At 37.3% G+C, this 15,609-nt stretch overlaps 1 protein-coding gene across 1 annotated transcript in view; it reads right to left on the bottom strand.

The window, feature by feature from the left end:
• Nucleotides 1-218: 218 nt before the first annotated feature.
• Nucleotides 219-15,609, bottom strand: part of LOC142358656 (trafficking protein particle complex subunit 12-like) — a 190,526-nt gene continuing 175,135 nt past the window's right edge. Inside the window, exons 8-9 of the mRNA XM_075410140.1 lie at nucleotides 1,075-1,444; nucleotides 219-543 (exon numbers count right to left, since the gene is read on the bottom strand). Coding sequence (XP_075266255.1) covers nucleotides 299-543; nucleotides 1,075-1,444 — 615 coding nt within the window. The 3' untranslated portion in view covers nucleotides 219-298. The remainder of the gene's footprint in view (nucleotides 544-1,074; nucleotides 1,445-15,609) is intronic.

Below are 15,609 nucleotides of genomic sequence, written 5' to 3'. Positions count from 1 at the left end.
CGCTATCGCTTCGTGGCTATTAATAAACTCCGTTTGAGAGCAATAAAACACTGACCTATCAAAGCACGCAATCCCTAGATAAAAGTTCGAAAACAAATTATTCTAAGTTGAATAAGCAATATCTTCTCACAGCGGTCAACCTCTATACAGACTTATATCATTTGAAAATCACCATTTTGATTAATTTTACGATTCAATATGATCGGAGTCAAGGAGAATTCCAATTAAACCGTCAATTTACATTCACAATCCCTATCTAAATTTGATAAATATGGTATTTTATGTTTTCATAAATAAGTTACGTAAGTCTTAGTGATGACGTGGCAAAAGCGTCTCCTTTGTATTTTGCCACATGTTCCAACAGCAGAATTTTTTTGCCCAGACTTTTTGGAGTCTCGTTGCCAAAAAGGATGCTGAGATTCTGGATGAGGTGCTCGTTTGTGTTTCGCTTGATTGGACACTGCTTCATTACTCGATCTAAAACTGTAGAGGCGTCTTTGATCTTGCCCAAATAAACATTAGTGACGGCCAGGTTGTTGCACGCTGAAACAGATTTATTATTAAACTTAATTGATTACTCGATTAACTCGTTAATTTTTTTTTTAAAAAGAAGACATAATATACGAAGAGGAATGAGAAAATTACGCAACCCGATGAACTTACCTTAAAACACTATGTTAACATCTTAAAATGCCGAAATTGTGCAGTGTCAGTAGTTAAAATGCCAGAAGTTGCTACTTAGCCAGAAGTTGACTATCGTGCGCGTTTCGTGTTTTAAGCATTTTTACGTGATTCTACAGAAGTCACATCGAAATTCTGATTTAACATCTCGATTTAATATCTCGCTTCGCAGTTCTCGCTAAACGCCAGAAGTTCTCAGTGACTTCAAGTAGTCATGTAACCATTGCATTAGAATTTCTAAAACATATTTGGTACTGCTTTTTCCAAGGCGTTATATTTATGAAATTAATCATATCCATTTCCTCTAACAATAACGAGACAAGTCAGTTTTGCCTAATGCTTATTACAGTAAATTTATCGGATCAAAACTATTGCATCAAAAACATAGCTAACCAACAACGTCTTTGGGGTTGTCCTGGACTATATGTTGGAATTGGACCATCGCATCCTTGTACTTGTTCTGACCGACAAATAAGAGCCCTCTGTTCATGTAGATCTGGTGCTCTAGTTTCATCAGCTCAGTACTCGATAAAGATTTACATAAAACCGATGACTTGAAATCGTTGATGAGAGTCTCAACAGACCTGAAGGAAGCCGCCGCCCTTTTCACGTCTCCAAGTTGTAGCGATACACGGCCAATTGCTGAAGAAAGGTGCATCTTTTCCTCAAAATCGTCTACTCTTTTGAGCAAGTCTTCATATGTCTCTAGCGTTGAGCTGTAGTCCATACATTGCAAGAAACAGTTCCCAATTGAATACAGAATCTAAAATAAACACTACCGACTAACGTCAGGCGAATTGCCCTCAAACAACCGGCGAGCGGTTGGCTTTGGTAGTACCCAGCTGGCGCGTAGATGCTAGCATGGGGGGGGGGGGTCAAGTGATGGGGATATGGTTGGGAGGGATGGACGAGAGGTGGGTCGAAACCGCCCGGTGGAGGAGGGTCGACCGGGGGTGGGCGGGGGGGGGGGGTCAAATTTTCAAGATTAAGAACTGCCCTTCACACCATGAAACTCTCAAAACCTAGAGTTTAGCAAGCAGAAAGGCTCCAAGGAAACATTTTACCTTCCGGGCGCTACCTGTTTATCCTTTTTTGAGGACGAAGAGTCAAATAGCTCAGACAAAAAATCGGCCAACCAAAATTGCGTAAAAAGCTACAGGACTAATATAACTGCTACAAACTTTTTTTGATAACAATAAAACACAACCGACTAACATTGGTTGAATTGCTATCAAATGACTGGCGCGCGGTTGGCTTCAGTAGATAGCTACAGTTTAGGGACGAAAGCTGTATCTTAATTGGGGAGGTGATGTGGGGATTGGGAGAGGGGGAGTGATGTTGGGTTGGGGGAAGTGAAGGGCTCTGATGTGGGGGAGGGGTAAATTTGGGACAGTCAAAATTAAAGAACCGACCTCCACACCACGAATTTACGTCTGAAGTTTCAGTGAATTGATTATTTAGAGTATAGTAAGCTAAGATGCCCTTAATTCCCTCTGGGCGTTACCTGTTTATACACGACTATTATAGTAGCTACAAATTTTGTTTGAGAGCAATTAGCGGACTACGGTTGGACGAATTGCTCACAAACGAATGACGGGTGAGGGAGTAAAAAAGTAAATAGCTTCAGGGGGATTACATATGGGGATTGAAATGTATTTTTTATAAGAGCTAATTTTGCTGCACACGATTTTGACGCCTTTTCCATTACACTTTTAGCAGTAAACTACCTTTAATTAAGTTCGACGAAAATGGGCAGTACAAAGAATAGCATTGAAAAGAGACTGACAGAACTAAAAACATAACCGACTAAATGTCGGAAGAACTGATCTCGAACGACTAGTGGGAGCTCTAATCAATAGCAGCCTGCTGCAGTCGGGGGGGGGGGTCTAAATGGCACTAAGCAGTTCAATAGTGGGCTTCAAATAACCACATTACAGGTTAACATATACCACTAACAAGATTTAAAGCAAAAAATGGCACTTTTCATTTGATTTTTAGTATTAAATTGCCACTAATTGAGTTCAGCTGCTTGAAATTGTGATTGAGAGAGAATTTGAGATCACGCGAAACGCAAAAAGTCAAGGGCGTAAAAGTCACTCGAAAAGTCAAAACTGTCAAGCAAAAATTTTTGCATAAAAACGACACGTTTACAATAATTGCTATGAACTTCGTTCAAGAGCAATTAATAATTGCTACAATTCGTTTATGAGCAATTAAATATGAACTCATAACATAAGAATGGCTCGCAAACATGAACATAGCCGGCAGATTGCCGGAAAATAGCCGCGATAGAAGCTTGGGGCCTTCAATGAATTGAAACAACTAAAGAGATTAGATAGACAGATCGACCACCAGTCTTTTAATAGACCACTAGACTTTTTGGATTAGCTTTGGACTGTCCTTTTTATGAGACAAATAAGCTCTATAAGGACAAAGCCCTAATAGGGCTTTTCAAAATTAGGATCTTTTCCGCTTGTGTCCCCTCAGCTTAGTAGGCGCATATTATTTGCACCCCTCAGATGCACGTGCCATATTTTTTACATAATGACTTACTATGAAATGGCACGTGCTCTGTAACTGGGGCGCATAACGTACAGGGGGGCACAAACGGAAGAAAATCCCAAAATTAATATTCGAAACCAAAAACTAATAATCAAGATTCTTAAGAAACTTAAGATTCTAATAATCAAGAATTCGGGTATATACGTTTGGCACTACTTAGATGCACACTATTAACCTTTAATAAGTAAATGCTCAAAAAATCTAAAGTGCAATAAGTGAGAGAACTCAGAAAGCATTTTTTCGAGTGAGGTAAGTCATTGAAAAGCTCAACTCCAGGAAGTCAGGTTAAGAGGAAACAAAAATCTGTTAGACGAAGTAAAAAATTATAGCAGGACAAGTCCTGAAGTACATTTCAAAAAATTGAATGAAAAACTTAGAAGTACTCTAACTGAGAGGCAGATCAATTGAACATCGCCAGCCAAAACTCAAAAGAAATCATCTCGAAAAATTGGGAAACTGAAACAATCTAAACAAACTAAACAAAAACATACTCATTGCTAAAACTCTTGAAACTTTTATACCGCTAAGGCAAAACTGATCCCTCTAAGCATACCTATTTCAAAAATACAATCAAAACTTATATTTGTTTCTGAAATTGGTCCAGTATTATCTCCGCAAGACCTGAAAAAAAATCATTGGCCCTTGAACATCGATTAACTCGAAAATGACCAATTTTTTAATGAAATTGTAAATATTAATAAAATGTTGCTGAAAATCGTGTTATTAATATCTTCAGAATCATTTCCGTGTCTCTAGAGGCTATCCAGTAACCGAATTCTAAGCCTTAAAAAACACATTGGCTCAAAGATCGATAGGCAATAATATTCAGAAAAAATTTCAGATTTCAATAAAGAGAAATTCGTTTTATTAAAATATTGAAAAACCATTCAATTGCCCCCTGGCAACTATTTAATAACATTCCTTCAAACCCTGGATGAGGTTATCTGGCTACTGAAGGAAGAAAAACAGAATAAAAGACAAATGTTTTGAAAAAACTTGAAATTGCAAATTTTATCAAAAAAATTTCTAAATTTCGAAAGGTTAAATTGTTAAAACAAATCCATTGAAACTAACAACCAAGCAGTAACTTCCCATCAGACCGTGGAAGAGGTTTTCTGGCGCTTGAGAATGGAGAAATATCAAGAATTGACAAAAATTTTAGGAAACTTTAACAAAAAATTGCAGATTTTATCAAAAAAGGCTAAAACTCAACATTAAAATGTTGAAAACCAATCCAATGTTACTAGAAAAAGTTCACTGCCCTATTATCAAACCTTAGATGATATTTACTGTCCCTAAAGCTGGAAAAACTCAAAAAATGACATTTTCAAAAACTTTGCAAAAATTAGTATTATTTTGCATGTTTGTGCTTGTAGTATCAAAACATATAGCTCATAAAATGGTCATAACAAGTAATTTGGTCTCGCAAAAGGCCTTTGTCAACTTTTAAAAACTTCAACCTGAGATTAATTGAATAGAAAACTGCCAAAAAATCACAAAAAACATGAAAAAATGCACCATTTTGAGCTCAAAAACTTCCTAAAAATGACCTTTTCACCTTAAATTAAGGCCATCCCAGCAGCTGCAACACTCTAAGAACTTGAAATACTGCTAAAAAAACACTTTGGGCCTCTAATGAAGCTTAATGCCCGCTGGGATTTACCTGTTTATCCCGTTTTGAAAGATCAAAGTCATTGAAAAAAGTGTGAACACATCTTAAAAAAAAACACAGCGCCCCAATACAATTCAAATTCTTTGAATTGTAAAAAAATTAGGAGCGCTATAATAGCCGCCTGGAATTGAGCGGCTATTAAAAAGCAGTTAAAAAATAGAACATAAAATGACTGCTGTCGGATGGATTGTTCTTGATGCCTTTTTGTAGCCAGCTGGCTTTTTGTAACGACAGTCAATATGGCTTTTTGTAGCCAGCTTGATCAAAAAAACTGCGATGAGCGCAAAACAATTTGCGTTGTCTTTGGAAAGATGCAAACATGTTTAGAAAAAGGAAATTCATCGAACGTAACCGGCAGATTGCCGGAAAATAGCCGCGATAAACGCTTGTGGCCTTCCATGAATTGAAACAACTAAAGAAATAAGATAGAAAGATCGACCACCAGTCCTTTAATAGACCACTACACTTTTTGGGTTAGATTTGGATTGTCAATTTCTTGACATATACGGTCTATAGGGAAAAATCCTAAGAGAGCTTTTTCGAAATTGATATTCGAAATCAAAAACTCAAGACTAATACTCAAAAACTAGGGCATATAAGTTTGGCACTACTTAGATGCACACTATTGATCCTTAACTAAAATGTTCATAAAATTTAAGTTCCATAAGTGAGTTCAGAAGTCATTTTTTTGAGTGAGGTAAGTCGCGCAATTGACCTAAAAGCTGAAATGACGTCACGTACACAAATTTTAACTGCAAAGCAATAGAATCACTGAAGTCAATTCCAAGAAGTCAGGTCGTAAGAATCATCGATTGAGACGACGAATTAAAAAACATAGCCGGTAGAATACCGGAACCGACTCGAACCGTCGTGCAAAATAATCTCTACCCTAACTTGGACAAAATCAGAATATCGAAAAAAACGCTAGAAATAACAAAAATAGTAGACCAATAAAACATAAAAAGCGTTAAAATTTTTTTATTTCAGGGGTGTGTAGGTGCTGGTGGGGGTGGAGGGGGGTAGTTTTTTTGGGGAGGGGTAGGTAGTTAAATGGGATCGAATTTTCTCAAATTGACCTCTTCACCTTTAATTACAGACTGTTACCAATTGCTATACATTACAAACTAAGCTATTGTTAAGGTCCAATGTTCGAAAACAGAAGAATCAAAAACAGGGATAAAAGCTCGAATAGAAAGAAGTCAAAATTCAAGTCATGAACAAACTTGCTTTCTGCTAAAAAAAACCTGTAGAATCTCAATACTCCTCTTCGAGTCGTAAAAAACCACGATGTCCCCAATAATAGCCGCTATCGCTTCGCGGCTATTAATAACAAACAGTGATAAGAACGCTTCAATTTTAAAGAACTTAAAAATCCGAATAACACTCACTTGCCCTAACAAAGTATCAAAGAAACCATCCAGCTGCAAATGCAACAGTTGGATGTAACCACAGATATTAAAACAGTGATCAACTAGATTACACAAAGTATCCACCAAGTTCTGTTACAACATAGTTTGAAAGATAATTTTTAAAAAATTTAAAAGCTCAAATGAGAAAATACGTTCGACAAGATCATTCAAAAAAATTGTAGTAAAAAGTTTTCAGTGGCAATAAGCTCTCTGAGATTAGTTCGAATATTTTCAAACAATCTAGAACATAACTAGAATAATGCTACACTGATTCCATGGTGATGCAGAATTCATCTCTCGCTAACCAAACACAGCAATTAAAATTCACTGTTGGCTTTTCTGAAAAAAGATCAACGTGCACCGTATACCTCAGGGAAAAAGTTTTAGATCCACTCACTCTCCCTATATTCTATACATAGATGCTTTCTCGAACTTCAAGAGAGCAGAGGAATTTATCAATCTCGGAAAGGATATGCTGTTTATGTAGTGAGACCGATAGCCAATCATTACTGGAGAGAGTGCACAATATTCTCACAAAAATAGAGCGAACAGACTACAAATGCAAACAAAAACATAACCGACTAAACGTCGGAAGAATTGCTCTCGAACGACAAGTGGGAGCTCTGACGAATTGCAGCCTGCTTCAGTCGGAGGGGGGGGGGGGGGAGGAGGAGGTGGGGAGGGGGGAGGAGGAGGTGGGGAGGGAGGAGCCTAAATGGGACTAAGAAATTCAATAGTGGGCTTCGAATAACCACACTAGAGGTTAACATATAAGTAGTATAAAAAGCTGACTAGAACCTCACTAGAAATTGTCCCCCTAGGGGGGACACTTAGGGGGACATTTACCGCAAATTCGCAGTAAATGTACTCCTAAGTGTCTCCCCTAGGGGGACAATTTCTGTATTCCCTATCTTAATACCTAGTGTCCCCCCCCCCCCGTCGCGGTTCTGGTCAGCTGCTATTTTTTTCGAAAAAAATTGTATTTCACCTTTCGGTTGGTTGTAATTTGTTCAATTTAATGTTGATTATCTCTAAAAGATGTGAACTATTATGAAACATGTTCTGTGAGTTAAAAAAGTAGTACGAAACAATTTTTTCAAAGATCGAAATTTTAGCCCCCTAGAGGGACTTTTCGTTTCTAATGGATGTAGAACGTCATGAAACATGTTTTGTGAATGATATTGAGTGGTTTCAAGGCATTTTTCAAATTTCGGTAAATTGTACCCAGTGGGGGAAATTAATTCATAAAAAATATTGAAAAATGGTGTCCGAAAATTTATTTTTGACTTTTTGCTTCTAATCGACGTAAAACACCATGAAACATGTTTTGTAAAAGATATTGAGTTCTTTTAATGCACTTTTTAAAAATTCGAAAAATTGTCTCCCAGAGAGATACACTAACTTGTAAAATTTTTGAAAAATTGGCTCCAAAACTTTTTGATATTTTTTTGCTTCTAATTGATGTAAAACGTCATGAAACATGTTTTATGATTGAGTTTTTTGAGGCATTTTTCAAAATTTGAAAATTTGCCGCCCTGTGGGGGACATCAACTTGTAGAAAGATTTGAAAAATGGGGTCAAAATTTTTTGACGATTTCTTGCTTATAAGTGATGTATGTAAAACGTGACGAAACATGTTTTGAGTCATATTCAGTGTTTTTAAGGTAATTTTTTCAATATCGAAATTTTTCTCCCAGTGGGAACATTAACTTGCAAAAAATTTTAAAAATAAGGTCTGAAAAACCTTTGTCTGGTTTCTGTTTCAAATCAATGTGAAATATCCTGAAACACGTTTTGCGAGCGATTTTAGGCGGTAAAAGTTCATTTTTCAAAGATTGATTTTTTGCTCTTATTGACGAAAAAGTAACATAAAAGTTTGAAAAAATTGGTCCACAGTTTTCGTGCCATACCTTTTACAGGACCGAGGGGGGGCATTTAGTGTAGATTGAAAGAATTCAACAGAGTAAGATTGTAGTACAAAAATGAACAAAAAAATATGTTCATAAATGCGGACATAAAGTTACAAAAACAAAATGAAACTGACTAGCTTGTTGATGGATGCACTGAAAGTTAATTGATACATTAAAAGAAAAATTAAAAAGGGAATGATAGGTTCGTGTTCAAACAAGTTCAGTAAATACATACATACATATGCATACATACATACATACATACATACATACATACATACAAACAAACAAACAAACAAACAAACAAACAAACAAACAAACAAACAAACAAACATACATACATACATACATACATACATAGATACATACATACATACATACATACATACATACATACATACATACATACATACATACATACATACATACATACATACATACATACATACATATATATACATACATACATAAATACATACATACATACATATATACATACATACATGCCCACATACATACATATATACATACAAACCCGGAGTCGAGCTCAGTTTTGAAAAAGGAAACAAGTTCCTGTATAGTTATCTTTGTTTGTCTATAATATGTACACACTTGTGAGCATAGTTGTGTATGACCCCAAGTGGGTACACTTGGGGACATACACAACTATGCTCACAAGTGTGTTCATATTATAGACAAACAAAGATAATTCGACTACACTGCGTGTGGATGTTTACGCTAATAAAAGATCGACTCTAAGATGGAGAAACTGGTGAAAGAAGAGATCATGTTCAAACATGTTCAGTGTCAGAAAAATTCAGAAATATTTTCGACCAATCAGAGCAGAGGATTTACTTCAAGTTGACAAACAATAAAATTTGAGTTAACAAATATTTCAAGCTGGGAGGCCACGCGTTAAGTATACAATTAAAATTGAAAACAATTGGAATAGAAGACATTAAGCCCATACACGAAAAAAGTCTTGCACTGAGAGGAAATCTAACTTTCAGTCACATATCACATCGTCAATTATACTTTGTTGCAGCTTCAGCATTATTACAGAGAAATAGCACTTAAATTTAGACCCTATGGTGTTGACAATTCACGACTGGACCCTTTACTGAAATATAGCAAAGTTTTACGACTTCATGCAGCATTGCACGACGCAGCTGGATTCTTAAAAGATTGTAGAAATAAAGGCCCTGGATATGTTTACGCTTTCCGTTACTCACCAGTAAACAATTGTCTTTTTGGTCATTTGAAAGGAATACTGTTCATTCTGTCAGTAAAACTACTTCATCCACGTTTATTTCGTGAATTGGAATGCTGGAAAATTTTGGGACCAAATCTCCGAATATCGTTGTTCTCGATGGTTGATCTCCGAATATCGTTGTATCGAAGGTTTCAAAATAAAGTCAGATGGATTCATTATCAAGAACTCATTTGTGTTGCAGCTACTATGATACAATACTTTTTAAACCTCCAGTCAGCTTTGCAGCATTACCGGCACACGATCGACAAACTGGTTTTTGGCTTGCAGAAAACCTATTGGCCTTGATTGGAAAGACGGTGATACGCCATATAGCGACTTGAAAACAATGAGTTTCAGTTTCCAATTCACCTGGAAGAACTTTTTTCCAAAGGCACCAAAAAGTGTGAGCTCCTCGGCAAGCTGTTACAGAAAACAGTTTACAGTCGAGAAGATTTAAACTGTCCCGCATATGAGAGACTTTTCCGGAGGAAACAAATGCTTCCTGCAATCATCGTTCGGATTGTTTAACAGCAGACGGTCAAGTTTAATCTCATTGTGCAGAATGTAAAGAAAATATTTTCACAGTGGACAAAAAGTGATGCACAGAGAAGAGACGGCAACACTGACCACCTATCTGTCAGACAGCTCGAAGATATTTACAAGTTTGGATCCTCTTGACGATCAACCGATAGTCATATTCAACAGAGCTCAAGATCCTAGTGTACCAAAACAACAATTATTCAGTTGATCAACAGAAGCGCGCAAATATTTCTAACAACAGACCCGGCGTTGCGCAGGAACCCCGGTACAACCCGCTGTACAGCACAGCTGCCAAACCTTACTTTGCAACAAAAACACTATCTCCAGAAGAGCTTGACAGCATGAGGGCTTTTCTTCCAGTGACTGATAAAATCTATCATTTCCAATTGCATGTAAAAAATAAGCAGAGAGCTCGCGAAAAGCAGAATCAATTCACTTTTGGCTACGAACAAAACAAGCGAGAAGCCACTGTTGCCCCCAAAAGAGCAGCGAATCCCTCGATGGAAACAATGGGCGAACAGAAAAGTTCCTCCCTTTAGTTTGAAAAAAAAAACGCCAGAACGTGAGCTTACTCTAAAAGAGATGTCAGATGCGTTGCGATTGTATATCCTGGAGCACCCCGAAGTTCAAAAAGTCTTCAGTCAAACATCGTACAAAGAAATCGACTCATCAACTGTTTGTTTTAAACTAGAGATAAGAAGTCATATTAAAGGTTTCAATTTGTTTGAATTCTGGTACATGAAACAGACACCCATTGATAAGAGTGACTAAACTTCATAAATATCTTTCTATCATTCTTGCTGTATTTACGTTTTAAGCAAACAGTTTTTTCAAATGCCTCAAAGAGACGAAGCTGATGCGGGTATCAGCAATTTAGTGTTTGATGTAAACAACGAGGAGAGACCTCCATGTCGTTGCTGTTCAAACTCATCAGTGCCAATGTCTGAAGTAATATTTTTTGTTCAAGTCAGTATCCCAGTTCTGATGATCATTCTATGCTTCTCTATGTTATTTCTTTTATCAGAAAGTTGTGAAGAAAAATAAATTTGGATTGCATTGTTGTCCAGCTTAGTTGGTTATATTTTGCCAAACCCAAAACTATGAACAAAGTGATTCTGACACATGACAGGATATTCATGTCAATTGTTGGACCAAGTCTCTACGTGACATTCAACAGACTGAATACCTAGGAAAGCAGTTGAATTGTCTCCAGTTACTCAAATATGCATACAAATTAGCAACAGCTGACACATTCGGACATTTGATCATTGATCTAGATCAAGAAAATAGTCAATGGTTTACGGTTTGCATCACAAATTATTGGACCTGATCCTTCAATTTTCCACATTCCTGCACCGGAAGCAGTCATCACAACAATTACAAATGAAAACGAAACACTGGTTTATGCTCAAGCAATGGGCAGTTAGTGAAAACCAAAACTCAAAAAGTTTGATTACGGACAGTGATTTCATTTGGTTTTTGAGTGACTGTAGCGAACGTGCTTTCTGGTAACGTGCCAATCGACAAAACGAGTTGAGAACAATCGAAAACGTCTGTCGCAAGATTTCAGACAGAAAAGTCAGTAAAAATCAAAGAACAAAACTATTTCAATCACCTAGTGGCATTAGGCTCATACGACTAATTGCACAGCCCTGCGCAACTTATTTGGAGAAAAATGTACACTGAAGAGTTTGTACTTATTCCCCATCAGATGTATACAAAAGAGCAACCACAAGTTTCGCAGCTGCTTACAAACAAAAAACGTTGTAGACGAAGCAAACCAGATTTCACAATTACAGAGGAACAATTCTCCATTACCACCACCTGCTGCTGAGCAAGACATGGAACAAACAGATAAGGAAGTGAAAGAAGAAGAAACAAGCTAGGAGAAAACTGATGCAAATGAAAAATTCAAAGTGGGCAAGCGAATCCTAGATATAAAATATTTAAAAGGATTTAAACTTGGAAAGACTACCCAAATATTAGAAGAAAAACTAAAATCTGAGTTTCTCTTTCGACACAACGAGAAGATTTATAATTGATGAATCAGGCACAAAACTACTTGCTGCTGATTTTCTCTACGATCTACAACAGCCAACCAAGAAACTACCTATCGATCATTTCAGTACTTGCTTTAAAAGACATCAGCAGTAATCTTACTTGAACACGTTTGCAAAACAGTTTCTTTTACTGTCTGCCGAGGAGAGATTTACAGTCTTGGAAGACGACCACTCAGAATATGGGGACACAAGTTCAGGAATCCAGGGAGACCGAAAAACAAAAGCTGCTAGCAACGATGAGAGCAGCGTTAAGGAAGAAATTGAACCCCCGGTTCGTGGAAAAATTACTACTAAGCGTTTGGATAAACTTTACACGAAAGGTAGTGCAGCATTCGGAAGCATAGAAAATTTGAAAAAAGCGAGCGGTATATCTCGAGAAAGAGTTTTGCACTACCTTCAATCGAAGAGTCTTTACACAAAATACAAACAGTTCAGAAAAACTTTCCCGAGACTCAAAGTTGTTTCAAACAGAACAAACGAAACCTGGTCTGTTGATTTAGCGTACATGGATAAAGTGACAAAATATAACAAGTGAATCAAACTTTTGTTGGTTGCTGTTGATGTATCACGCTACTTGCGCGTTCAACCAATGAAAAGAAAGTAAGCAACTGATTGCATTGAAGCGCTCAAAAAGATGATAAAATATAAACCACCAGAAGAAGTTTGGAATGATAAAAGAGCAGAGTTCAAAGGAGTCTTCAAAACATTTTGCGATAAAAGAGGCACTCATTTATATACAACTGAAAGCGAATCCAAGTCAGCATTTGCTGAGAGGAATATTAGATCACTCAAAAACCTCATTTACAAATACCTTGAGGAAAACTGGACTTGGAGTTAAAATGATGATTTGCAGAAATTTGTAAATACAATAAACAGCCGTGTAAACCGCGTTACCAAATAAGCGCCTAATAAAGTTTTCCAAAAACATGAGCTATTTTTAATTTGTTAGCCCTGAACAACACAAAGACTTAGAAAGCCAATTTTGAGGAAGGTGACTTAGTACGTATAGCGAAACCAGTCGAAACATTCAGAAAAGATTACACTCAAAACTACACGAACGAAGTGTTTAAAGTTTTCAGAATTGCCACATTGATTCCACCAACTTATAATATTGTGGATGCAAACAGCGAACAAATCAAAGGAAAGTTTTACGAACCCGAGCAAGTCAAAATAAATGTGTTGGTAACTGAAGACTGAAGAATGAATACTGGAAGAGAATTCACAACAGACTTAATATCCACCGCATCAATGGATATTTCTGGTGAAAACACGCTGACAAAATTCCGTATCCAGTTAGCTCGACCACTTATGTTGGAAGGAGAATGGCAAGTACCTTCAACTTCAATATCCTTCCCATCAAATATCAACAACGTCAATTTAAACCAGATAGTCGTTTATGTAAATTCAGACGCCGAAGTCGATGCCTCACAACAGCGTAGCGGACACCTTAGAAAAATTCGCAAAGGCATTTATAATAGCTTGGATCAGCTCATGAAGGAAATTGTGCGAATTGCTCATCTGGAGCAACTTTATTTTAGTTTTGACAAATTTACCTAAAAACTGGTTTTACAGTTTGGGACGAATGAGTTTTATCATTTGAAAACGAGGAAGTTCCAAGTATTCTCGGCTTGACGGGTTATGAAACACAACTCCCGTGATGGTTACAACCATATTGGATACAAGTTAGACAAAGTTCTCAATAGATACCAAAGCGATTTCCCAAATGACATTACTTGTGTCTGTTTACATAGACATCATAGAATACCAGAATATTGGTGATGTGAGAGCCCCTGTTATTAAAATCATTGAATCCGAAAGACGCTTGAGAAAGGGCAGCATAAACACTGTTACACTCATCCATCACAAGACAAACAATTCTGGATTACAAGCCCATACTTTCTAATAACATTCAAAACATTAAAGTGGAGCTGAGAAACGAAGCCGGAAAACACGTTGCATTTACGGGTACAGGTAAAGTGATAGTGAGCTTAAAGTTTCAAAAAATTCAAGTGAAAAGGAAGCTTACTACAGTAACCAAGCATCTCACTCAATGCCCCATTTCTCCGGTTATTATCGTCAAAGTGATTTTGGAGCCCTCGCCGCGGGTATTGGAAGAGTTGCTTTACCATTGCCAAGGAAATTTATATGGCCCACCGCAAAGACTAGGCCGAGAACTTTTAGTGCAGGGCGCACCTGAGTTGGTAGAAGTAGCAACGAAAAAAAGTCGGTCAAGCAAGCGTTAAAGAGTACAGAAGCAAAAGCAGCGTGCAAACAAATAAGTGGTTCGCTCCAATCGCGCATAAGAAGGGGTCGGCAAGCTATTAGACGTCGGACACAACAGTTTGCTAAACCTCGAGGCTACAAAAACGCTCACTTCAAAAAATCATTTCTCAAAAACCACAGCCAAGAAGGAGTCGACTGGATTTTTACTCGAGAGTGAAAAATGCAAACTTATATTGTAATACACTCAAAAGCCACCCACAGCTCCTTGGATTTATTTGCAAACCACCTTTGATCAACCATTCGAGCAAAAAACCGGAGCACTTTGTTCCCCCTCTGGATCATCGCTCAAATTTGAATTTGTAGGCGATCGCAACAATTTCATAGATTTGCAGAAAATTTATTTGGAAGTAAAATGTCGAATACAAAATGCTGATGGAACTGATTTGCGATACACCGCCGGTGATGCAACCGCAACCGATGCCGCATAGTTCGTCAACAATGTTCTTCATTCATTGTTCGCCGACTGCACTGTTTCTGCAAATGGAATAAAAATTTCCTCAGCTAATGGACACTATGCTCATGAAAGTTTTAATGAAGCAGAATTTTCACATGGAATCGATGCAGAAAAAACCTGGTTAAAGTGTCAAGGTTACGAGTATGAGCCGAACCCCGCAGGTATTGCTGCAGCCTCAAGCGATGCAAGTCAGTTAGCTGTGAGAGAATCGGAACAAATTACTATTTCTTTTCCTGTGAAAAACATCTAGTAAGTGGTGTTACCTTAAGACTTTCATTCCGAAGATCGCAAATTGATTTTGTTACCATTAGTGAACAGCGGCAAAAAAATAAAGCTAAAATCGATGAAGCCAACTTATTTGTTAGAAGGATGACAGTGTCAGACAATGTTGTTGGAGCCATTGAAAAAACACTCCTGAAAACTCCGGCAATGTATCGCTACAATGAAGTAATAACAAAACATTCCTCGCAACAGCAGGCCAACACAGTTGGAAACATCAAGATATTTTTACAAAAGAACCAATAAGGCGACTGATTGTTGCATTGTGCAGGAGCAATGCATTCATTGGAACTAACAATATCGATCCCTACCACTACAAAAAGTTTGATTTGCGTGAAATTACGGTCTATCGAAACGGGTTCGCAACAGCCGGCATAACAATGTTAACAAAAGATAAAAACGCTTGTATTACAATTCAATGAGTGCCTTAGCTTATGTTGAAAACAGTCATGGAATACTGCTAAGTGATTTTGCGCATCACTTTATAGTGGTCTTTGAATTAACTAG

Source organism: Convolutriloba macropyga, chromosome 2, assembly GCF_964194025.1.
Source record: "Convolutriloba macropyga chromosome 2, txConMacr16.3, whole genome shotgun sequence".
Taxonomy (NCBI): Eukaryota; Metazoa; Xenacoelomorpha; order Acoela; family Convolutidae; genus Convolutriloba; species Convolutriloba macropyga.
The sequence above is the reverse complement of the archived record's forward strand: the minus strand, read 5'-3'. Positions and strand labels throughout refer to the sequence as shown.